The sequence below is a fragment of the Ovis canadensis genome, chromosome X, assembly GCF_042477335.2.
Source record: "Ovis canadensis isolate MfBH-ARS-UI-01 breed Bighorn chromosome X, ARS-UI_OviCan_v2, whole genome shotgun sequence".
Taxonomy (NCBI): Eukaryota; Metazoa; Chordata; class Mammalia; order Artiodactyla; family Bovidae; genus Ovis; species Ovis canadensis.
Genome location: NC_091727.1, coordinates 782201 through 808766, shown reverse-complemented (window position 1 = coordinate 808766; position 26566 = coordinate 782201). Strand labels below are relative to the sequence as shown.

Genomic DNA, 26566 nt, shown 5'->3' with positions numbered 1-26566 from the left:
TGGTGACCGTCCCTGTGGGTAATGCCACAGTTACAACACAGCCTGGCAACACAGAAGTAGCAAAACGGCAGACTCCCCCGGAGGCCCAGTGCGTGAGACTGCTCACTGTCACGGCAGGGCAAGCGGGTTCCATCCCTGGTTGGGGAACTGACATCCCACCTTCCTCATGGAGCAGTTGTTTCATTTCTTTTCCAAATAAGAAAAAATTTTAAAGTAGAAAGAATTTTTTTTCTTACAAAAAAAAACAGAGGAGGAAAAATTTTAGTTACTGGTGAGAGAAGGTTCTCCTGCGCTAGGTATGAAATTTACATGACCTAGTGGCAAGATCTTGTAACCTAAAGATAAAGAGAAAAAGATGATGAGATGGTTGGATGGCATTACCGACTCGATGGACTTGAGTTTGAGCAAGCTCCGGGAGTTGGTGATGGCCTGGGAGGCCTGGTGTGCTGCAGTCCATGGGGCTGCAAAGAGTCAGACATGACTGAGCGACTGGACTGAACTGAACTGAACTGAACTGAAAGATACCAAATATCGAGACTTCCCTGGTGGTTGAGTGGTTCAGACTTTGCCTTCCAGGGCAGGGGGAGCAGGTTCAATCCCCGGTCGGGGAGCTAAATTCCCACATGCCTTTCGGCCCAAAAAGCCAAGACATAAAACAGAGAGAATAATGGAGCAAATTCCATAAAGCAAACCACTTTCAAAAAATGCTCCCCGTGAAACACATCTTTAAAGCTGCAAAATGCGAATGCATCTATCAGACGCCACCACCAACAGTAAAAGTTGCTCATCACAGGCCAGAAAAGGGGGCACGATTCAGGTTCATCAGCAGAATACACAGAGAGCAGAGCAGAGTTCCCGGGCGGCCACTCTGAGACCCGAACAGGACAGTGTGGTTTGCAAATACGAACGGCTGTATGTAAAGGAGATACCTATCGTCAACCTACTGTATAACACAGAGAACTCTACCCAATACTCTGTAACGGCCTAAGTGGAAAAAAAGAATCTGAGGAAGAGAGGAGATACGTGTCCACGTGTAGCTGATTCACTTTGCTGTGCACCTGAGGGCCAGTACGACACTGTACATCAACTATATACTCTTATAAAGATGGCTAAAAAACTGTTGCAAATTTCTGAGCTTATGATCCTCTTTGTAATCAAGACAAATACATGTACTGATTATAAAGATGCACTGCAGCACATGTCGCCTTTCCTTTCTAGCGACTGAAATTCTTTCTTTAATACGAACCATTCAGAACAGGAAAAATACTAAAACCTGCGAGAATGGGGAGGCATCACTTGGGAGATTGGGACGGACAAATACGCAGCTGTATAGAGGCAGACAGTCAACAAAGAGCGCCCGTACTCACAGGGAGCTCTACTCAATGTTCTGTGATGACGTGTATGGGACAAGAATCTTAAAAAGAATCTTAATAACCTGTATGGGAAAGAATCTTAAAAAGAATCTTACTAACCTATATGGGAAAAGAATCTTAAAAAGAATCTTACTAACCTATATGGGAAAAGAATCTTAAAAAGAATCTTAATAACCTGTATGGGAAAAGAATCTTAAAAAGAATCTTACTAACCTATATGGGAAAAGAATCTTACTAACCTATATGGGAAAGAATCTTAAAAAGAATCTTAATAACCTATATGGGAAAAGAATCTTTAAAAGAATCTTAATAACCTATATGGGAAAAATCTTAAAAAGAATCTTAATAACCTATATGGGAAAAGAATCTTAAAAAGAATCTTAATAACCTATATGGGAAAAGAATCTTAATAACCTACATGGGAAAGAATCTTAAAAAGAATCTTAATAACCTACATGGGAAAAGAATCTTAAAAAGAATCTTAATAACCTATATAGGAAAAGAATCTTAAAAAGAATCTTAATAACCTACATGGGAAAAGAATCTTAAAAAGAATCTTAATAGCCTATATGGGAAAAGAATCTTTAAAACAATCTTAATAACCTACATGGGAAAAGAATCTTAAAAAGAATCTTAATAACCTGTATGGGAAAAGAATCTTAAAAAGAATCTGAATAACCTATATGGGAAAAGACTCTTTAAAATCTTTTTAAAAATCTTAAAATCTTAAAAATCTTACATATATATATATGTAAAACTGATTCACTTTACAACAGAAATGAGCTCAACATTGTAAATCAACTATCTTTCAGAAAAAAAATTTTAATAAAAAAAATTTTTTAACAAAAAAAATGGGAGCTTGGGATTGACAGATATACACTATTGAAATTGTGTATAAAATAGAAAACTAATGAGACCCTGTTGGATAGCACAGGGGACGCCACCCAGGAGTTATATTATATACCCCAATCTAAAATAAAAAGTTTACAGTTTGAAAAAAAAAAAAAAAGAAGAATCAGTAGCCTAAAAACTAAAGTGCACATGGTATTTTGTGAATGAAAAAGCCTTATATTTAACTTGCTGTAGTTTGCGAAGAGTTTTGATGGTTTTTTTTATACTGTTAGATACCCAAGTAAGTAACAAAAAGAATCACACTCTGTGTTGACCTAAATGGGAAGGAAATGCAAAAACAGAGGGGATATATATATACGTACGGCTGATTCACTTTGCTGAAACTAACCTAACATTCTAAAGCAACGACGTGCTGTGCTTAGCCACTCAGTCGTGTCTGACTCTGCGACCCCGTGGACTGTAGCCCGCCGGGCCCCTCTGTCCACGGGATTCTCCAGGCAAGAAGACTGGAGTGGGTTGCCGTTCCCTTCTCCAGGGGATCTTCCGGACCCAGAGGCTGAATCTCAGTCTCCTGCATTGCAGGCGGATTCTTTATCAGCTGAGCCACCAGGGAAGCCCAAGAATACTGGAGTGAGTAGCCTAGCCCTTCTCCAGGGGATTTTCCTGATCCAGGGATGGAACCCAGGTTTTCGGCATTGCAGGCAGATTCTTTACCAGCTGAGCCTCCAGGAAAGTCCAGTACCGCAATATGAAGCAACTAGGCTGCAATACAAAATAATTAAGAAAGAAAAAAAAAAGCAGTGTGATTTAGATGAAAGAGAGACGCACGGATCAACGGAAGCACAATAGCGAGCCCAGAAATATATCCGCACGAATATGACCCACTAAATTGTGCAGAAACGGCCGCTAGCATCATGCTGATAAGACAGAGTTGAGTGGCCCAGGGGCGGGTCTGGCTCGGTGTGGCAAAGCCATTCCACGGAGGAGGCGCCAGCTGAGAACTCGAGAAAGACAGTCAACCCCAGACAATAGCAGCAGAGACGGTTGACCTCTGCAGCCCCCATGTGAGGTGTGACTTGAACCCTGGGTGGTGTGGCACCTCTCACCCCTCAGATGGAAAAAATGACGCAGGCTGCTGGCGGTCTGGGGTTGTTGACAGTGTGACAATTGAGTGCCCCCTCCCCCCACCCCAGCCCTGTTGTCTTTTCTGCAACTTCAGATTGGCGCCGCGTGTGGGAAGGGTATGGGCTGCTGGTGGCTCGGTTTCTCTTTTCTGGGGGAGAAAAACATGTAGAGAATTGCTATCATTCCGTCCTCCAGGTGTCTGGTAGAAATCACCAGTAAGTCTATCTGGACATGGTGCTTTTTTGGGGGGGCGGAGGGACGAGTTATTCATTATTGATCCTACTCTTTAATAGACGCGGAGTGATTCTAACGGCCTGTTTAGCCTTGGGTGTGTCTCTGCAGCTCATGTCCATCTAGGTAATAAAATCGGTGGGCATAGAACTGTTCGTAGTATTGCTTGGTTGTTCTTTCAATGTCTTTGGAAAGGGCAACCCACTCCAGTATTCTTTTTTTTTAATTCTAATTAATTTAGTTTTAATTGAAGGATAATTGTTTTACAATATTGTCTTGCTTTCTGCTATATAGCAAGATGAATCAGCCACAGGAATACATACCTTCCTCCCCTCCTGAACGTCCCTCCCCACTCCCCTTTACTTGCCTGGAGAATCCCACTGACAGAGGAGCCTGGTGGGCTACAGTCCGCGGGGTCGCAAAGAGGCGGACACGACTGAGCAACTAAGCAAGGGGTCTGCAGTGACAGTCTGTCTCTGGTTTTGGATTTTTGTGACGTGCGCCTTCCGCCTCGCTTATTGTTTTTATTAGAGGACAGCTTCTTCACAACGTTGCGTTAGTTTCCACTGTACAGCCACTCGAATCAGCGGCAGGCATTCCTACGTCCCCGCCTTTGTGGGTTTTTCTTTGCGTTTAGCTCACCACAAGGCAGTGAGTAGCATTCCTGGTGTTAGACGGTAGCTTCTCATTTGTTATCTACTTTATGCAGAATAGCAGGGGTGTATCTGTGTCCGTTCCAGCTCCCGACTCATCTTACCACCCCTTGCCCAGGTGGTGTCCATGTATTTCCTCTCCCTGTCTCTTTTTGTTTTTTCTTTGCCAGAGTAGAAGTTTATTGATTTTCTCGATCACGTCCAAGACCCAGCTTTTGATTTCTTTTTCTTTCCTCTCTTGATTTTCTGTTTTCGGTTTCACCGCTTTCTGCGTCTTTGCTTCTAATCCCTTGGGATTTAAACGGATCCTCCCATTCTAGTTTTCTAAGGTGGCAGTCTCGAGGGCTGGTTTTACATCTATTCTCCTTTCTAACTAATGTAATGCATTCAATTTAAAATGAGTGCAGCCTTTGTATCGGCAAGCCTGTGTGTGTGTTAGCCGCTCCGTAGTACGTGAGTCTTTGACACCCCGTGGACTGTAGCCCCGCCAGGCTCCTCTGTCGGTGAGATTCTCCAGGCAAGAAGACTGGAGTGGGTTGCCATGCCCTCCTCCAGGGGATCTTCCCAACCCAGGCATCAGACCCGGGTGTCCTGCATTGCAGGCAGATTCTGCACCATTTGAACCACAATCTGGGCTTTGGAAGACGTTATCACGGCCATGTAGAGAAACACTTGCATAGGTGCGTGTCTACAGAATACAGAGTTCAGGCAACGCGTCCGAGTGCCCACAACCTGGGGAGCAAGATGACACACGCCCACTGCGTATTCCAGTGTGGAAAAGGGCAGAGAGAAACTGTATACATGTGATGGAGACGTTCGTAAATGCTCAAAGCGAGAAGGTCATGAGAGGCGACGTGTAAAGCATGCAAGGTGAAATGTCTGCCTGTGTGGGTGAGTGTCGTTGACTAAAATATATAGTCACAAGCAGAAATTAATAAGGCAGTTATTTTATTTGGTGGACATGTTGAGGATCTGAGCCTGGGGGGTGGACAGCATCTCGGGAGCTCGGAGAAAACTGCTCCAAGGAGGCGGGAGGGGGAGTCAGGCTGTATACAAGTTTGCAACAAAGGGAGCAGGTGGTCTGAACAGCAAAGATGAGATATCCAGTGAAGCAACTGAGCATTCTGCGTATGGGAGGATGCAAGCCTCTGGGCTCACTGAATTCACTCCTTTCACATGCCCCTCAGCTGTCTGGGCAAATCCTGTTGTTTGGTTACCTTGTTGCTCAGTTGCTCAGTCGTGTCTAACTCTTTTTGACCCCGTGGGCTGCAGCACACCAAGCCTCCCTGTCCATCACCAAGTCTGGGAGCTTGCTCAAACTCACGTCCATTGAGTCAGTGATGCCATCCAGCCATCTCATCCTCTGTCGTCCCCTTCTCCTCCTGCCCCCAATCCCTCCCAGCATCAGACTCTTTTCCAATGAGTCAACTCTTCGCATGAGGTGGCCAAAGTATTGGAGTTTCAGCTTCAGCGTCAGTCCTTCCAATGAACATTCAGGACTGATTCCCTTTAGGATGGACTGGTTGGATCTCCTGGCAGTCCAAGGGACTCTCAAGAGTCTTCTCCAACACCACAGGTCAAAAGCATCCATTCTCCTGAGCTCAGCTTTCTTTATGGTCCAACTCTCACCTCCATACACGACTCCTGGGAAAACCACAGCTCATGCAGAGGGTAGAAATTGCTGATGGCCGTGACCTTTCTAGTTTCCTGTTATGGGAGGAGATATTCTCATTTCACAGTGTGCGTGTGTGTTTCACGCACACCGAGACGTGCCTGCAAGGATGCTACAGAGCAGACGTCTCCCAGTGCTCAGCCATGGGGTGGGCCACAGCCCTGGAGGGAAAATAAGGTCCAACACTCTTTCTTTTTACTATTTATTTGTTCGGCTGTGTCGGGCCTTAGCTGTGACACTTGGGCTCACTAGCTACGGCTCGTGGCTGAGCTGCCTGGAGGCACATGTGACCTTCGTTTCTCAACCAGCAGTTGAACCCACGTCTCCTGCGTTGTAAGGCGGATTCCTTTATTTTTTTTTTCAAACTGCAAGGTCTTTATTATTGGTGTATAGACAATTAACAATATTGTGATGGTTTAGGTGGACAGCAAAAGGACTCAGGCTTACATATTAATGTACACATTCTCCCCAAAACTCCCTTCTCATCCAGGCTGCCACGTGACACTGAGCAGAGTCTCTTGTGCTGTCCAGCAGGTCCTTGCTGGTTCTCCATGTTAAATGCAGCAGTGTGTCCATGTCCATCCCAGACTCCCTGACTGTCCCTTCCCCCATCCTTCCCCCTGGGAGTGAAGTGAAGTCGCTCGGTCGTGTCCGACTCTTTGCGACCCCATGGACTGTAGCCCACCAAGCTCCTCTGTCCATGGGATTCTCCAGGCAAGAATACTGTAGTGGGTTGCCATTTGAACCATGAGGTTATTACAGAGGATTGAGCAGAGTTCCCTGTGCTGTCCAGCAGCTCCTTGCTGGTTCTCCATGTTAAATACAGCAGTGTGTCCATGTCCATCCCAAACTCCCCAACTATCCCTTCCCGCATCCTTCCCCCTGGTGACCATAAGGCTATTACAGAGTATTGAGCAGAGTTCCCTGTGCTGGACAGCAGGTCCTTGCTGGTTCTCCATGTTAAATACAGCCGTGTGTCCATGTCCATCCCAAACTCCTTGACTATCCCTTTCCCCCATCTTTCCCCCCTGGTAGGCATAAGTTCATTTTCCAACTCTATGAGTGTCTTTCTATTTTGTAAGTAAACTCATGGGTATCATGTCTTTTCAGATTCCACGTATTAGTGATGTCAAAGATGTTTCCCCTTCTCTGTCTGACTTACTTCACTCAGTAGGAGAATCTCTGGGTCCACCCCTCTTGGTGCAAATGGCTTTATTTCATTCCTTTTTCTGGCTGAGTCATACTCCATTGTGTAAACACACCACATCGTCTCTCTCCCTTCCTCTGTTGGCGCACATCCCGGTTGCTTCCATGTCCTGGCTGTTGCAAACGGCGCTACAGTGAATGCTGGGGTGCATGGATCATTTCAGAGCATGTTTTTCTCTGGATGCCTGCCCAGGGGTGAGATGGCCGGATCACACAGTAGGCCTCTGTTTAGTGTTCTAAGGAACCTCCATTCTCTTCTGCACAGCGGCTGCACCCATGTACAGCCAACAGTGTAGGCGGGTTCGCCAGGTGGCTTCTTAACCCCTGAACCACCAGGGAAGTCCCTCAGTGTGTGTTCACATCATGCTGAGGGCCGTTTTCCCATCTTTAACTTGGGTCAGCGTCTGCCAAACGACCCGCGAGGCTGTTGCCCACATCCTCTCATCTCTGTCTTTCCTGCAATCTCATCCTTTCACGCCTTGCTACTGCTGCTGCTAAGTCGCTTCAGTCGTGTCTGACTCTGTGTGACCCCATAGACGGCAGCCCACCAGGCTCCCCCGTCCCTGAGATTCTCCAGGCAAGAACACTGGAGTGGGTTGCCATTTCCTTCTCCAATGCATGAAAGTGAAAAGGGAAAGTGAAGTCGCTTCACTTCACTTCACATAGTCGCTTCACATAGATGGCAGCCCACCAGGCTCCTCCTCCCATGGGATTTTCCAGGCAAGGGTACTGGAGTGGGTCCTTAAAGGATTCCTCCCCCTCTTTCATTTCGCAGGACGATTGCTCTCACTTTCTCTACTCTATTAGCTAAAACGCTGCCTCTTTTCGCTTGCGCGTCTGTTTCCTGGGGCTGCTGGAAGGAAACCGCCTCCCCGCCCACCCAACTGGGAGCAGAGCTTGAACGACACAGATTCAGTGTCTGCAGAGCTGAAGTCAAGGTGTGTGCGGGAGCGCGGGTTCCTTCGGAAGGCTGTGGCTGGGAGTCTTTTCCACGCCTCCATCCCAGCCTCTGCACTTCCCTAGTGGCTCAGATGGTAACGAACCCACCTGCCAACGCAGGAGACACAGGGTCGATCCCCGGGTCTGGAAGATCCCCCTGGAGAAGGGAAGAGCAGCCCACTCCAGTGTTCTGGACTGGAGAATCCTACGGACAGAGGAGCCTGGCGGGGCTACGGTCCATGGGGTCGCAAAGGGTCGGACACGAGTGAAGCGACCAACACTTTCACTTGTCACTTGGTCTGAGCTTCTGGTGTTTCCTGGCCCCTCCTTGGCGTTCCTTGGCTTACTGAAGCATCTTGTCCACCTCTGCGTCCATTTCTGCCTGGCGGTCTCCCTCCTTCTGCCCCAGTGCCCCCCTGCCATGGGATTCTCCAGGCAAGAATAGTGGAGTGGGTTGCCATGCCCTCCTCCAGGGGATCTTACCAATCCAGGGATCGAATTCGCATCTCTTGCATTTGCAGGTAGGTTCTTTACCCCCTGAGCCAGCTCAGAAGTCCAGATGGACCTCACGTGACCCTAAAACAATTACATCTGCAAAGACACCCCCCTCTCCCCGCCTTGGAACGAAGGCGACCCTTTTACATACAGGGAGTTAGACCTTCCGCCTGAACTTGCGGCCGGGAGACACAATTCACCCGTGACAGCCACAGAGTTTCCGGCGTCTTCTCTGTGTCACCCCCATGGTCAACCAGAAAACCCATCACAGCTTCCTCTGCTGGGCAGGTTCACAAGCATCGCCCGGAGCCGCGGGTCAAGGGCAAGAGGGCAGGATCTCCCACACAAGGCTGACGACACACCCCTTCCCCAGCAGGGAGCAGCCCGAATGTCTGGGCGTGACGGTCAGATTCCAAAGCGGCCTGTGTAGCTCCCGCTTCTTCAGGATTTGCCACTTGGAAAGACTTCTGTCCACGCTCGTGGCTCCGCCCTGATGCCGGCGGGGACGTGGCTGGACTCAGCGAGCACCCTCCCCTCCCGGATGCACTGATGTCTGAACAGCCCGTAGAGGTCTTCTTGATGCCTAAAGTGGGGACCAGCCAAGAGGTGCTCACATCCTGACCCCCTGGAACCCCTGAGTGGGGAGAATAATGTGGTCTCTGCAGATGTCATGAAGGGAAGGGCTCGAGATGAGGCCCTCCTGGATGCTGAGCTGTGCTGTGCTCAGGCACGCAGGCGTGTCCGACTCTCTGTGACCCCATGGACTGTAGCCCAGCAGGCTCCTCTGTCCATAGGATTCTCCAGGCCAGAATACCGGAGTGGGTTGCCATGCCCTCCTCCAGGGGATCTTCCCGACCCAGGGATAGAACCCAGGTCTCTCCCACTGCAGGCAAATTCTTTACCATCTGAGCCACCAGGGAAACCCAAGAATAACTGGAATGGGTTGCCATTCTCTTCTCCAGGAGATCTTCCCCACCCAGGAACTGAACCCAGGTCTCCCGCAATGCAGCTGAGCCACCAGGGAGGCCCCCTCCTGGATGAGGATGGCCCTATTTCAATGGCAAGTAACCTTCCACAAAGTTCATCAGTCAGTGACTCTAAGATATTTTTTAAAATCCTGCCAATAGATGATGGGCTCCTACATAAAGATTCTGGATAGTATAAAACAATTAGCCTCCAATTAAAATAAATTAATTAATTTAAAAAAACAATGCCCCAAAAAAGATTCTGGAAAGATGAGTGCATTAACTATCATGATCGAATTTCAGAAGAAATCCACCTGTTGTTTGCTGAGTTATTTATAGGGCTATAGCTCAGTGGAGTGGTGTAGTGGGTTGAAGGCTGCCCTGCTAAGATTCATGCCCACTCAGAACCTCAGGCCAGGCATTATTAGGAAACAGGGTCTCTGCAGAGGTGACACGGTGAAGGGTCTGAGATGAGGTTCCTCCTGGATGCGGCTGGCCCTAAACCCAGGGACTGGGCCCTTACAAGACAGTGAAGAGGAGAGACACGGACACAGAGGAGAAACCACGTGGAGATGGAGGTGGAGACGGGAGGGAGGTGGCCACCAGCCCAGGGACGGACGCCCGGAGCCCCCGGAAGCTGGAAGAGGTGGGGAGGACCGTCCCCTGGAGCCTCCGCAGGGAGCCCAGCCCTGGGACCCCCTGACCTCAGACCAGACCCTCCAGGCCTGGGGAAGGATAGATGCCTATTGTCACTAGCCCCCAGTTAGTGGTTGTCTGTTAGGACAGTCCAGGACACCCCCCAGTTACTGGTCTAGCTAGTATTTATGGACACATGCCAGCTGACAGAGCGCTTTGCCGTCGCTGAGCCCCTCGGCACCACGACCACTCTCAGAGGGTGAGTCTCTATCTGTGCTATGACAGGTGAGGAAATTGAGGGTCTGGGTGGGCAAGACCCCACAGCCTGCCTCTTCCCAACCCTTCCTGCACCAGGTGGCTGTGAGCTCCGTGTGGTTAAGTCATCCCAAGATTCTCCACCCAGGATTCAAACCCTGGCTGGGTTAGGAAGATCCCCTGGAGGAGGGCATGGCAAACCACTCCACTGTTCTTGCCTGGAGAATCCCATGGACAGAGGAGCCTGGAGGGTTACAGTCCACGGGGTCACAAAGGGTCGGACACGACTGAGCGACTAAACAGCATTCCAGGAGTGAATACTCTGTGGACCACGCGGCAGCACCCATTTGGACTCTGTGACGTCACCAGCTCTCTGAAGCCGTGCCCCTTGAATGCTTTGGGGCCGAGGTTTCCAGAGCTGCCCCCACAAAGCACCACGACTTGGGTGGCATAAGACCCTCAAGAAACCCAGAGAACAGGCCAGCCCACGCTGCACAGGGCTGAGTCATGGTTTTCCTTTGGTCCAGACCCTCCAGTCCCTGTTGTGAGCTCAGCCCCAGGAGAACCCCCAGCTTTTGGGAAGTTTGGGCTGTTGTTGTTGAAAAGACACAGGAGAGGTCCTTAAAGAGCAGCCATCCCTTTGACTCGGGGCTGCTTTTCACTCACCCCACCTGAGTAAGGCCCATCTCAGAAGAGACAGAAGGACCACTGTCCTGAGCGTCTCTGACCTTCAGATGGTGGGGAGTGGAGTCCCGGGCTTGGTTTAAGTGTTAGTAGCTAGGTATGCATGGATGGATGAGTGGCTGGCTGGCTGGATAGATGGATAAGTGAGTGGATAGAAGGATAGATGGATGGGTGGATGAATGGATAAGTGAGTGGATGGATGGATGGATGGATGATGTATGGATAGATGGATGGGGGGGTGGATGATGGGTGGATAGATGGATGGGTGGGTGGGTGGATGGATGGATAGATGGATGGGTGGATGGATGATGGATGGATAGATGGGTGGGTGGGTGGATGATGTATGGATAGATGGATGGGTGGGTGGATGATGGGTGGATAGATGGATGGGTGGGTGGGTGGATGGATGGATAGATGGATGGGTGGATGGATGATGGATGGATAGATGGGTGGGTGGGTGGATGATGGATGGGTGGGTGGATGGATGATGGATGGATGGATAAGTGAGTGGATGGATGGATGGATGATGGATGGATGGATAAGTGAGTGGATGGATAGATGGGTGGGTGGATGATGGATGGATAAATGGATGGGTGGGTGGATGGATGGATGATGGATGGATGGATGGATGGATGGGTGGGTGGATGGATGATGGATGGATGGATAAGTGAGTGGATGGATAGATGGGTGGATGGATGGATGGATGGATGGGTGGATGATGGACAGATGGATGGATGGGTGGATGATGGGTGGATAGATGGATGGGTGGATGGATGATAAGTGAGTGGATGGATGGATGGATGATGTATGGATGGAGGGAGGGGTGGATGGATGGATGGGTGAATGAATGGATAAGTGAGTGGATAGATGGATGGATAGATGGATGGGTGGATGGGTGGATGGATAGATGAGTGGGTGGATGGATGGATGGATGGGTAAGTGAGTGGATGGATAGATGGGTGGGTGGATGATGGATGGATAGATGGGTGTATGAATGGATAAGTGAGTGGATAGATGGGTGGATGGATGGATGGGTGGATGGATGATAAGTGGGTGGATGGATGGATGGATGGGTAGATGATGGATGGATGGGTGGGTGGATGGATGATGGATGAATGGATGAGGAGGAGATGGATGGTTGGATGGATGATGGGTGGATGGATAGATAAGTGAGTGGGTGGATGGATGGATGATGGGTGGATGGATAAGGAGTGGATGGATGGTTAGATGGATGATGGGTGGATGGATGGATGGATAAGTGAGTGGGTGGGTGGTTGGATGGATGACGGGTGGATGGATAAGTGAGTGGATGGGTGGTTGGATGATGGATGGATGGATAAGGAGTGGATGGACGGTTGGATGGATGATGGGTGGATGGATAAGGAGTGGATGGGTGGTTGGATGGATGATGGGTGGATGGATGGGTAGATAAGTGAGTGGGTGGGTGGATGGATGATGGATGGATGGATAAGTGGGTGGGTGGGTTGATGGATGATGGATGGATAAGCAGCATGTGGTCTATTCACACAGTGGAATATGCCGCAGCTGTGGAAAAGGAGTGAAGCTCTGACACAGCCTACAGCGTGGCTGGACCCTGAACACACACTGCTCAGTGAGGGGAGCAGACACAGAAGGAGCACGGTGTGTGATTCCCTTTATAGGAAACGTCCTGAACAGGCAAATCCACAGACGCAGAAGGCACACCAGGGGCTGGGAAGACGTGGGAGGTCTTCAGGGTAGAGCATCTCCTTTTGAGGGGGATGGACATGTCTGGAGCCAGACAGAGATGGTGGTCGTGAAGGCTTGTGAGCCCTGCCCTGCGCCACAGAACCCTCCACTTTCAGCATGTCACAATAGGTGAATCTGAGCTCGGTTTTTTAAACGTGTATCCGAGTGTGCCAGGGAAGGGATGCAGGGGTGATTGCCGTGGCGTGCAGGGCTTCTTTTCAAGACGATGAGGATGTTCTGGGATTGCGTGATGGGGCTGGTTGCGTCTCTTTGCTAGTATATGAAAAACCACTGCCGTGTCTCTGGTGGGTCAGATGGTCAAGAATCCGCCTGCAATGCAGGAGAGGCAGGTTTGATCCCCGGGTCGGGAAGGTCCCCTGGAGGAGGGCATGGCTGCCCACTCCGGTATTCTTGCCTGGAGAATCCCATGGACGGAGGAGCCTGGTGGGCTACAGTCCAGGGCGTCACAGAGAGTCAGACACGACTGAGGGGCTAACGCCCACACCCCTATATCCACTTTGCAGAGGTGACCTTGATGATGTTTTCCTGGTGGCTCTGTAGAGCCGTTAAGAAGAGAGGTCGATGCGGATGGGGGGTTCCCAGGAGCCAAGGGCGCCGGGGCTCCAGCTCTGTGCGAGCTTGTGTGTGACGCCTGCGTGCAGCTTCCTGCAGAACCTCTGCCCCACTCAGCACCCTGCGGCCCCCAAGCCTGCAGGCTGCCCGGTGCCTCTGGCAAAGAGTCCCCTCTGCCCGCGCAGCGCCCCGGGGACCGTCTTGTGGTCGACGGCAACTGTTTCTGGCTCATTTCAAGCCACTTCCATCCCCCACCCCCTGGGCCTCTGCCCCGCCCGTGGCTTTGGGAGCCGGCCGCATCTGTTAGAAGTGATTTCTTTATGAATCAGCCATGTGTCGCCGTGTTGCAGGGGAGGGGGCTGCCTGCCCAGTCCACGAGACGGGCACAGGTGAAAGCTTGGGGGGGGGCCCCGGGGGGCTAGTGGGGCGGGGGGAGGCGGCAGGTTCGGGGTGCAGACGGAGGCCTCCCGGACACCCACGTGGCTTCTCTGCGGGGGGCCAGCCACTGTGTTATGCAAATGAAGTCTCTTTTGAAGCTCCCACCGGGAGGTTACGACAGATCCGGGGGAAGGAAGAGGGGGAGTCATCGCCGGGCAGAAATGAAAAAGTGTGCTAGCCGCTGAGTCGTAGTCCGACTCTCTGCGACCCCGTGGACTGTAGTCCTGCCAGGCTCCACTCTCCGTGGGATGCTCCCGGCAAGAATACTGGAGCAAGTTACCATGCCCTCCTCCAGGGGATCTTCCCCACCCAGGGGTCGAACCCAGGTCTCCTGCATTGCAGGGAGATTCTTGACCATCTGAGCCCGCAGGGGAGCCCCCAGCAGGCTCCGTGCCCCCCAGTGCCACCCGACGGGGGAGACTGGGCTTTCTGTCTCCAGCTCTGTACACCCCCATCTTCTCAAATTCCCCCCACCCCCGACTGTGGACATGCAGTAGCCTCCTAGTCACCCCCAGCCCCAGCCTCCCCGAGTTCCCCTTTCCCCTGCGGATCAGAGACCTCTCTCTCCTCCACCACCCCCCTACGTGGCCTCCACGTGCGATCCTGAGACGTTCGGGTCCCTTTTGCTCCTGAACCCCAAAGATGGATGGAGGTGGGGGGCTGTGAGGTGTGGGGTTGCACCCCCCCAATAACTGTAAGCTCACACCTGGCCGTGAGCTAGTGGTGCGGAAAGTTTCCTACTCAAAGCGAAACCCGGGCCATTTTTAAATGGGTTTGAGGAACCTCGTTCCGCACACCCCCACCGCAGATGTTACATCTCCTGCGGAGGAAAAGACAGATGCCTGGGGCGCCAGGGCCTGAGAGGGGAGCTGCAATGCCATAAGCGTTGAAGGGCCACATGCTGGCTTCCCCGGCGACCCAGGGACCATGATTCCTGCCAACAGACACCCCGGGGATGGACGCCGTCCCGGGGCCGCACCAGCAGGTGTCCAGCTGCAAGGCGCATGTGAGCCGGGGGCGTCTTCCAGGCCTGAGCTATAACGGGGGTGGCACCCGGTTGCCCAGCTGAGCCCCACGCCCTGATTTCTGGAGCCCCGATATCAGGCACACACACAGACACGGTGAAAACAGAAGTGATAGCTTCAGCCACGGGGAAAATAGCAGCTTCGTCAGGTGGCTGACACACTGAAGAATCCACCTGCAAGGCGGGAGACCAGGGTTTGATCCCTGGGTGGGGAAGATCCGCCGGAGGAGGGCATGGCAACCCACTCCACTAGGCTTGCCTGCAAAAACCCTGTCGGCAAAGAAGGCTGGCGGGGTACAGTCCATGGGGGTGCACAGTCGGACGCGGCTGAATCGGCTGAGCAAAGAGGTAACAAAACCATCCCCCAGACTTTGAAAAAACCAACAGAAATGAACTGTGAGCTGCCTTTGGGTTGCATTTACATGAGCAATTACAAAGAAAGTGACAGTTGGGACCCACTGTGTCCAGAAGGCGGGGGGCAGGCAGCCCCAGGAACTGCTTCTCCCCTGGGCCCTGGGCCCCTTGCTCTGTGTGAGTCTGAGGGGCCAGCCAGTCACGAGCAAGGTGCTCCGGGGACTTCTCTGTTTTGAGCGGGGAGGAAGGTCAGCAGGGAAAAACAGAAGTTCAGGGGTGCAAGTTTCAGATTCCGGCAGAGGAGGAGTCAGCTCAGAACTCACCGTCTCCAGCAGGCTGGCACTCCCAGTCAGGCTGCAGGGCGAATGCTGAGTAATTCAGTCCTGTCTGATGCTTTGTGACACTATGGACTGTAGCCCACCAGGCTCCTCTGTCCACAGGATTCTCCAGGCAAGAACACTGAACTGGGTTGCCATGCCCTCCTCCTCCAGGGGATCTTCCCGACCCAGGGATCGAACTGGGCCCTCCGGCACTGCAGGCAGATTCTTTGGCATCTAAGCCGCCAGGGAAGCCCGCAATTGAATACACGTGTGTTTATATATATATAGAAACACATGCATGTATATAGCAGATTTATATTTGTGTGTTAATGTATAGACACACACACACATATACACGCACATATATACATACAATGGGCTTCCCAGGTGGCACCCGTGGTAGAGAACCCATGTGTCAACTTAGGAGACCTGAGTTCGATCCTTGGGTCACGAAGACCCCCTGGAGGAGGGGATGGCAACTCTCTCCAGTACTCTTGCCTGGAGAACCCCATGGACAGAGGAGCCTGGTGGGCTACGGTCCAGGGGGTCACAAAGAGTCAGACACCAGTGCAGTGATTAAGAATGTGTCCATGCAGTGTGGTGTGTGTGTATAGGTCTCACACACACACACACACACACACACACACACACACACACACACATGCAATGGGCTTCCCTGCTGGCTCAGGTAAAGAATATTCTGCAGGCAAAGACTCCGCCTGCAGTGTGGGAGACCTGGGTTCGATCCCTGGGTTGGGAAGATCCCCTGGAGAAGGGAAAGGCTACCCATTCCAGTATTCTGGCCTAGAGAATTCCATGAACTATCAAAGAGACAGGCCTGAGCGACTTTCACTTTTTTCACATACATGCAATATAGTGTGTGTGTATACCTCACACATATATACATATATACATGCAATATGGTGTGTGTCACATATATATACATGTATACACGCAACACGGTGTGTGTATCTGTTACACACACACATATGCATGCAATATGGTGTGTGGGTATATAGATCACATATATACACAGAATACGGTGTGTGTGACATATATATACATGTATACACGCAATACGGTGTGTGTATCTGTTACACACACATATATACATATATGCATGCAATATGGTGTGTGGGTATATAGATCACATATATACATAGAATATGGTGTGTGCCACATATATATACATGTATACGGGCAATATGGAGAAGGCAACGGCTACCCACTCCAGTACTCTTGCCTGGAAAATCCCATGGATGGAGGAGCCTGGTAGGCTGCAGTCCATGGGGTCGCTAGGAGCTGAACACGACTGAGCAACTTCACTTTCACTTTTCACTTTCATGCAGTGGAGAAGGAAATGGCAACCCACTCCAGTGTGCTTGCCTGGAGAATCCCAGGGACGGGGGAGCCTGGTGGGCTGCCGTCTATGGGGTCGCACAGAGTCGGACACGACTGAAGCGACTTAGCAGCAGCAGCAGCAGCAGCATACCCGCAATGTGGTGTGTGTGTCACACACGCATATATACATATTTACATACAATATGGTGTGTGTGTCTATATCACATATATATACATATATACAGACAACATGGTGTGTGTGTCACAGACATATACATGTATATATGCAACATACTATGTGGGGATATAGACCACATATATACATGCAATATGGTGTGTGTACATATATATACATGCATGCATGCAATATGGTGTGTGTCTGTCACACACATATACATATATACATGTGACATGGTGTGTGTGTCTATATTACAGATATACACATATACATACAATGTGGTGTGTGTGCTTGGCACGTATATGTACATATATACATATAATATGGAGTACGCGTGTATATCACACACACATATATATATACAGACAACATGGTGTGTGTGTCACAGACATATACATGTACATGTGCAACATACTATGTGGGGATATAGACCACATATATACATGCAATATGGTGCGTGTGTCACATAAATATATATACACATACATACATCCAATAATGTGTGTATATACATCACATATCTATACATATACACATACATATGGTGTCTGTATATTGATCACATATATATACATCTATCCATGCGACATGGTGTGTGTATATGTATCGCATGTATAGAGATATGCAGGTAATACGACATGTGTATATACACATCATATAGACATATGCATGCAATGTGGTCTGTGTGTCACATATATGTGTGTGCAATGTGTGAGTCTATGTCACACGTGTGCATATACTATATGACATAAACGCTCTGGCGAACGTGTGTGTGCACCCGTGATGCTCCCGTGTGTCAGCCCCTCTCCCAGGACATGCAATACGGTGTGTGTGTGTGCGTGTCACATATACGTTCATATACATATAAAACATGGTGTGTGTGTATATCACATATATACACGTATACATGCAACGTGGGGTGTGTGTGTGTCACATATATATACATATATACATGCAGCATGGTGTGTGTATACATATCACATGTATACATGCAATATGGTGTGTGTGTATATATATCACATATATACATATATACAAGCAACGTGGTGTGTGTGTATATCATATACTATATATATACACAATATGGTGTGTCTCACATGGATATGCATATTTACATACAATACGGTCTGTGTGTCTACATCACATATATATACATATATACGGACAATACGGTATGTGTGCCATATATATATATATTATAAATATACACACATACATGCAACGTGGTGTGTGGGTAATATAGCACATATATGCCTTCAATATGGTGTGCGTCAAGTCTGTATATACATGTGTACATGGTATGTGGGGTGTGTATACATATTACATATACACATGCAATATGGTGTATGTGTACACATCCCATACATACATAGACACATATGGTGTGTGTCACACATATACATGTAATGTGTGTGTCTATGTCACATATATATAGATACATGCGTGCAATATGGTGTGTGTCACATATATATACATATTTACATACAATGTGGTGTGTGTGTATCACATATATATACATATACAAACACTATGGTATGTGTGTATATATATCACATATATACATGCAACATGGTTGGTGTGTGTGTATATATATCATATATACATATACACAGACAATATGGGGTGTGTGTATATATATCACATATATTGATATTTCTCTCGGCAGTCTTGATTCCAGCTTGTGTTTCTTCCAGTCCAGCGTTTCTCATGATGTGCTCTGCATATAAGTTAAATAAGCAGGGTGACAATATACAGCCTTGATGTACTCCTTTTCCTATTTGGAACTAGTCTGTTGTTCCACGTCCAGTTCTAACTGTTGCTTCCTGACCTGCATATAGTTTTCTCAAGAGGCAGGTCAGGTGGTCTGGTATTCCCATCTGTTTCAGAATTTTCCACAGTTGATTGTGATCCACACAGTCAAAGGCTTTGGCATAGTCAATGAAGCAGAAATAGATGTTTTTCTGGAACCCTCTTGCTTTTTCAATGATCCGCCGGATGTTGGCAATTTGATCTCTGGTTCCTCTGCCTTTTCTAAAACCACCTTGAACATCTGGAAGTTCACGGTTCACATATTGCTGAAGCCTGGCTTGGAGAATTTTGAGGATTACTTTACTAGCCTAGATAGCATATTGAAAACCATTACTTTACCAACAAAGGTCCGTCTAGTCAAGGCTATGGTTTTTCCTGTGGTCCTGTACGGATGAGAGTTGGACTGTGAAGAAGACTGAACGCCAAAGAATTGATGCTTTTGAACTATGGTGTTGGAGAAGACTCTGAGAGTCCCTTGGACTGCAAGGAGATCCAACCAGGCCATTGTGAAAGAGATCAGCCCTGGGGTTCTTTGGAAGGAATGATGCTGAAGCTGAAACTCCAGTACTCTGGCCACCCCATGCGAAGAGTTGACTCATTGGAAAAGACTCTGATGCTGGGAGGGAATGGGGGCAGGAGGAGAAGGGGACGACAGAGGATGAGATGGCTGGATGGCATCACTGACTCGATGGACATGAGTCTGAGTGAACTCTGGGAGTTGGTGATGGACAGGGAGGCCTGGTGTGCTGAGATTCATGGGGTGGCAAAGAGTCGGACACGACTGAGCGACTGAACTGAACTGAACTGAACTGATCACATATATACACATCCAATATGGTGTGTGTGTATATATCACATATATAGGGTTAGGGTTAGGGTTAGGGTTAGGGTTAGGGTTAGGGTGGTGTGTGTGTGTATCACATATATATATATACACATATACATGCAATATGGTGTTTGTGTGTATCATATATATAGATAGATACATCCAATATGGTGTGTGTGTATCACATATATATATGCACATATACATGCAATACGGTGTGTGTGTGTAACACACACATATGTATATACACACAAAGATACATACATACATGCAATACAGTGTGTGTGTACCACATCTATATATACACACCTACATGCATGCAATATGGTGTGTGGGTATATATGACATATATATACACATATACATGCAATATGGTGTGTGTCACATATATATATGTATGTAATGTGTCTATATCACACGTGCACATACCATACGATGGAAATGCTCCTGCGCACGTGTGTGTGCACCTGTGACGCTCCTGTGTGTCGGCCCCTCTCCCCAGACATGCAATATGGTGTGTGTGTGTATATATCACATATATAGATATACATATGCAACACGGTGTGTGTGTATCATATATATAGATATATACATGCAATATGGTGTGTGTGTATATATGACATATATATATACGTGCAATATGGTGTGTGTGTATCATAAATATAGATATATACATGCAATACGGTGTGTGTGTATATATGACATATATATATACATGCAATATGGTGTGTGTGTCACACATATATATATGTATGTAATGCGCGTGTCTATATCAGACTGCATATACCATACGACGTAAACGCTTACGCTGACGTGTGTGCGCGCCTGTGACGCTGCCGTGTGTCGGCCCCTCTCCCAGGACACCCGGTCCTCCCGCGCCTCTCACCTCCCCGGTACCCCCCTTTCCCTCCTGTCTTGCAGATCGGCACCCCATATCCCGAGGCTACCCCCCCGGCCCGGCCACCCCCCCGACGGCCGCAGCATGGACGTGAACATGACGCGCCCGGACAACGCCACCATCCTGATGCTGCGCGACCCGGCCATCGCGGTGGTGCTGCCGGTGGTGTACTCGCTGGTGGCGCTGGTGAGCATCCCGGGCAACCTGTTCTCGCTGTGGGTGCTGTGCCGGCACATCGGGCCCAAGACGCCGTCGGTGGTCTTCATGATCAACCTGAGCGTCACGGACCTCGCGCTGGCCTGCGTGCTGCCCTTCCAGATCCACTACCACTGCAACGGCAACCACTGGGTGTTCGGCGTGCTGCTCTGCAACGCCGTCACCGTGGCCTTCTACGCCAACATGTACTCGTCCATCCTCACCATGACCTGCATCAGCGTGGACCGCTTCCTGGGCGTCGTGTACCCGCTGGCGTCCGCCCGGTGGCGCCGCCGCCGCTACGCGCTGGCCGCCTGCGCCGCCACGTGGCTGCTGCTGCTGGCGGCGCTGTCCCCGCTGGCGCGCACCGACCTCACCTACGCCGTGGACGCGCTGGGCATCGTCACCTGCTTCGACGTGCTCAAGTCCAACATGCTGCCGAGCGTGGCCATGTGGGCCGCCTTCCTGTTCACGCTGTTCGTGCTGCTCTTCCTGGTGCCCTTCGTGATCACCGTGGCCTGCTACACCGCCACCATCCTGACGCTGCTGCGCTCCGCAGACCCGCACGGGCGCGCGCAGCGCCGCCGCGCCGTCTCCCTGGCCGCCGTGGTGCTGCTGGCCTTCGTCGCCTGCTTCGCGCCCAGCAACTTCGTGCTGCTGGTGCACATGGTCAGCCGCCTCTTCCTGGGCCGCAGCTACTACCACATCTACAAGCTCACGCTCTGCCTCAGCTGCCTCAACAACTGCCTGGACCCCTTCGTCTACTACTTCGCGTCCAGCGAGTTCCAGCTGCGCCTCCGCGACTACCTGGGCTACGGCCCGCTGCCGGCCGCTGACAGCCCCGACAGCCGCCGCGAGAGCCTCTTCTCCGGGCGGACGCTGTCCGCGCGCTCCGTGGATGAGCACGAGGCGCCCGAGAGGCCCAGCGTGAGACGGCAGGAGAGCGTGTTCTGAGACAGGCACCCCTCATCGCGAGTGCAGGGGGCGGGGGATGGGCGTTGAGGGACAGCAGGGGTCTTTGCGGCCTGTTTTCGGTCACTCCGGGCGCGCTGGGATTCAGCCCGACCACGCTCTGCCTGCCGCCTCCCCGCCGAGCGCCCCCAGCCACCGCAGGTCCTCCTGGGGTCTGCCGGGGTTCCTGGCCTGACCCCTGCGATCCTTTGAGGACCGGGCCAGACCAGCGAGCACACGAGCCAGCAGCAGCCCGCCCCCCTCCGGCAGCTGTGAGGTTTTGAAAAGATGATGGACCCCAGTTCCTGCAGCGCCGGGGATGCTGAGACAGCAGGTCGTCAGGGTCTGCCTGAAATACCCTCTGCACATCAGAGGGAGAAGCATAGGATAAGTTCAGGGTTCCCTGGGGAGGGGGGGGGGCGGGGGGCGGGGAAGAAAACAGCTCTAAAGCCGGTAAGGTGAGACCTGGCAGGGGCCAGCGGGGAGGAGCTTGCGGAGAACCCCCAGGGCAGGGTGGCTGCAAAGCACGTGACATCCGCCCCCATCGGACCTCAGAGATGCTGGTGGGATTGTGAGCTGATGTTATGGGAGCAGTTGGTCCCCGGACATCATTGCTTGGAAACTGTGTAGCGCAGTACATAGTGTCCCAACCCCACAAATCCACGTCTGCCTGGAATGTCAGAGTGTGACCCACAGGATCAGGGTCCTAGACCCCGTGACAGGGTCCTTAAAAGACACCCAAGAGGAGAGACATGGACACAGAGATGGGAGGGAGGCGGCTGCCAGCCCAGGGACGGACTCCTGGAGCCCCCGGAAGCTGGAAGAGGCGGGGAGGACCCTCCCCTGGAGCCTCTGCAGGGAGCCCAGCCCCAGAACACCCTGACCTCAGACGTGTGGTCCCCAGGACTCGGGGAGGGTGGATACCTGCCTGGGGCGTTAAGCTCCTCATTTATAGAACTCTCACGGCTGCCCTAGGAGACCCCCGCAGTCTGCGATTCTGAGACTGGGCCTCTGGCCACGGGCCGGGTGATTCTAGGGGCCGCAGTGCCTGGTGCTGGCTCCCAGGGTGGGACCTGCGTAGGGCAGTCCGTGCTCTTGGTGGGGAGGACTCGCCTGGGGGTCCCATCCATCCCCATCCCCACCGTGGGAGGCCCACACAGAGGACAGTGTCCAAGCCAGTCCGCAGTGTTTGCACAGGGCAGAGACCCACCGTTTGCTGCTTTCAGAATGCCGGCCAGACATGCCCCCGCCTGAGAAAGGACGTGCACCACGGGTGGCGGGAGAAGGGCTGGCTTCAAGGACTCGGAACGCCCCAGGATGGCGTGTGGTCCACCCGCTCTTCCCGACTGTTCCCAGAGCCAAGCCCCTAGAAAGTCAGGTCGCCACGACAACGGTCCGCAGGCAGAAAAACCCTGACCCAGCAAAACAGTGGCAGCCACGTCCTGCGAGTGGGCTTCCAGTGTCTGACTCTAAAAAGCTGTGAAAACCTCAAACCACTGTCACGGAACCGTCTTCTTGCTGAGCTGAGAACAAGCATCACCATTTGAATTTGGAGGAAGCCGGTCTAACCGATAACACTTGCCCCTCACCACTCCCACCCACCAGCCCGCAATGGGCGTGATGTCCATCCAGCCTCTGGGTCCCAGACGGCTCAGGTCACATTTCATCACCATCATCACCAACAGTTCGCTGTCCAGCCCCTCAGGGCCACCGACATCTCCCTGATTTCTGCGTCCCAAGGATCCCCAGTTCCACTGAAGTTGCCAGAATCCAACAGCATCTTCAGGGAACCGCCGGCCTTTCCGAGGGGTGCCTGTCGGCTCAGTGGAAATCCCAGGGCTGGATTTCCTTGTTTCAGCACGTTAATAATATAGTTCTTGTTCAGTCGCTCAGTCGTGTCCGACTCTTTGCAACCCCGTGGACTGCAGCACGCCAGGCTTCCATGTCCTTCACCATCTTCCGGAGTTTGCTCAAACTCATGTCCATAGAGTCAGTGATGCCATCCAACCATCTCCTCCGCTGTCGTCCCCTTCTCCTCCCGCCTTCAATCTTTCCCAGCATCAAGGTCTTTCCCAAAGAGTCAGCTCTTCGCATCAGGTGGTCAGAGTACGACATCTCTTTTCTTGAACCTGTTTTAAAGCACCCACACTGAAGACATGCAGTTTGCTGGAAATCGTCAGACGAAGACATTGATTTATTGCGTTTTCCCAGTGTCTGCTGTGTCTTTGGAAACCTGTGATCCTGTCATTTCACTGATATTTCTCAGTGCTGTTAAAAAGCCTCAAGATCAGGAATGCGTGTAAATGAACCAACTCGTGGGAGTCCCTGAGGGGGACGGAATGTGTCAGATGGGATGACTGCTTAGGGTCTCAATGCTATGTTGACAACTGCTCTTTAAATCTAGAACTTCTTCAAAATCAACCCTCTTTTTTTTTTTTTTTTCCTAAGCAAGGTGTGCGTTTTAACCTAGCAAAGAAGAGTTTATCCTAACTCCACACAGGGGTGGATGTGTGCTAAGTCACTCAGCCGTGTCTGACTCTTTGCGACCCTGTGGACTATAGCCCTCCAGGCTCCTCCGACCACGGGATTCTCCAGGGAGGAATCCTGGAGTGGGTGGCCATGTCCTCCTCCAGGGAATCTTCCCGGCCCAGGGATTGAACCCCGGTCTCCCACATTGCTGGCGGATTCTTTACCGTCTGAACCACCAGGGAAGCCCGATCTATAGCACGTTCCATGATATACCCTATATTTATGGGGGGGGGGGGGGCTTCCCTGGGGACGCAGTGGTAAAGAATCTGCCTGCAAGGCAAGAGACCTGGGTTCTTATATACAGTCACACAAACACGAAGATAGGTATTCATTTAAATATACGTGGTATGAATTAGGGGTCATTTTGCTTCTCAGTACTGGGGGCGGGGGCTGCCCCTGGTGTGTGGTGGGGGGAGACCAGAGCTCCTCCACACCCCACAGTGCCCAGGACGCCCCCCATCAGAGACTCGTCCAGCCCCAGATGGCAGTAGGACAGAGGCCCTGACCAGGCATGACTCTTGCCTACTAAATCTGTCATCTCTCATTATCTACGTATGTATCCATCCATCCGTCAGTCAGATCTGTTGGTTTCTATAGTATAAATAAATAAATAAAGATAGTATCCATCCATCCATCATCTATCTATCCATTCATCCATCCAGTCCATCCATCCATCCATCCATCATATCTATGATGTATCTATTTATCCATTCATCCATCATGTCTATCCTTCCATCCATCCATCATATCTATCATCAATTTATCTATCCCTACATCATATCCACCCATCCATTGTATCTATCCATCCATCCATCATCTATCCATCCATCATATCTATCCATCATCTATTTATCTATCCATACATATCTATCCATCCATGCATCCCTCATATCTATCCATGCATCTATCATATCTATCCATCCATCCATGCATCCATCATATCTATCTATCCATTCATCCATCCATCATATCCATCCATCTACCCATCCATCCATCATATCGATCCATCCGTCCATCACCCACCTCTCCAGCCCTGTCTAGCCCGGGCACACAGGAGGGGTGATTCAGTCCCCCAGTGGACAGGACGCCTGCGGACGGCCGGGTTATCACCATTAGTGGGCAGCTACTGCCTTCTAGTGGACACAGACCAGAGCCTCTACTGAATGCGTTGCAGCCGCCCAGGGCAGCCCCACGAAAAAGCATGATTTGGCCCAGACCGTTAGTAGTGCTTAGGCTGAGAAGTGCCCGCACCCCCAACGCAGGCCGGGCACCTTTATCTCCGCAGACCCCCACTGCACTCTGGGGACCACCATCTGCACAGACCACCGCGCCCCGAAAACCCCCATCTCCACACACCCGCACTGCATTCAGGGGACCCCATCTCCGCCGCCATCAAGCCCCGGGGACTCCCGTCTCCGCCCCCAGCAAGCCCCAGGGACCCCCGTCTCCGCCCCCATCAAGTCCTAGAGACTCCCACCTCCGCCCCCATCGAGCCCCGGGAACCCCTGTCTCCGCCCCCATCGAGCCCCGAGGACCCCCGTCTCCGGCCCATGAAGCCCTGGGGACCCCCGTCTCCGCCCCCATCGAGCCCCCGGGACCCCCGTCTTCGGCCCATGAAGCCCCGGGGACCCCTGTCTCCGCCCACATCAAATCCTAGAGACCGCCGTTTCCGCCCCCATCAAGTCCTAGAGACCCCCACCTCCGCCCCCATCGAGCCCCCGGGACCCCCGTCTCCGCCCCCATCGAGCCCCGGGGACCCCCGTCTCCCCGGCATCAGCCCCGGGGACCCTCGTCTCCGCCCCCATCAAGTCCTAGAGACCCCCACCTCCGCCCCCATCGAGCCCCCGGGACCCCCGTCTCCGCCCCCATCGAGCCCCCGGGACCCCCGTCTCCGCCCCCATCGAGCTCCCGGGACCCCCGTCTCCGCCCCCATCGAGCCCCCGGGAACCCCGTTTCCGCTGCATCAAGCCCCGGGGACCCTCATCTCTGCGCTCCCAAGATGCCTTGCGGGCACCGGGTCCCGCCCTCCGCCCGGGCCTGACAGGAATCCCCAGCAGCTGGGGGCGGGGCGAGCTGGAGGCGGGGCTTCAAGATGGGGCGGGGCTTCGTTCCCTGGCTGCCCGGAAGCGCCGCCGGAGCCTCGCCTGCCTCGGGGGAGGGCGTGGCCTTGGGAAGAGAGGCCTGGGCGAGGTTCCAACTGCCGGGGCGGGGCTTCGCTGGCGGCCCGCCTGGAGCGAGCTTTCATTGGTAGTGAGGCAGGGCCGCGGGCAGGCAGAGGCGGGGTTTCGTTGGTGGTGCGGCCTGGGCGAAGTCTTC

At 51.6% G+C, this 26566-nt stretch overlaps 1 protein-coding gene across 2 annotated transcripts in view; it reads left to right on the top strand.

The window, feature by feature from the left end:
* The window catches only part of LOC138431366 (P2Y purinoceptor 8), a 57519-nt gene extending 32639 nt beyond the window's left edge, over positions 1-24880 (top strand). For both annotated transcript variants that reach the window (XM_069573476.2, XM_069573477.2), the window contains exon 2: positions 20599-24880. In XM_069573476.2, coding sequence (XP_069429577.1) covers positions 20660-21724 — 1065 coding nt within the window. In that variant the 5' untranslated portion in view covers positions 20599-20659 and the 3' untranslated portion in view covers positions 21725-24880. The remainder of the gene's footprint in view (positions 1-20598) is intronic.
* The last annotated feature ends 1686 nt before the right edge of the window (positions 24881-26566 follow it).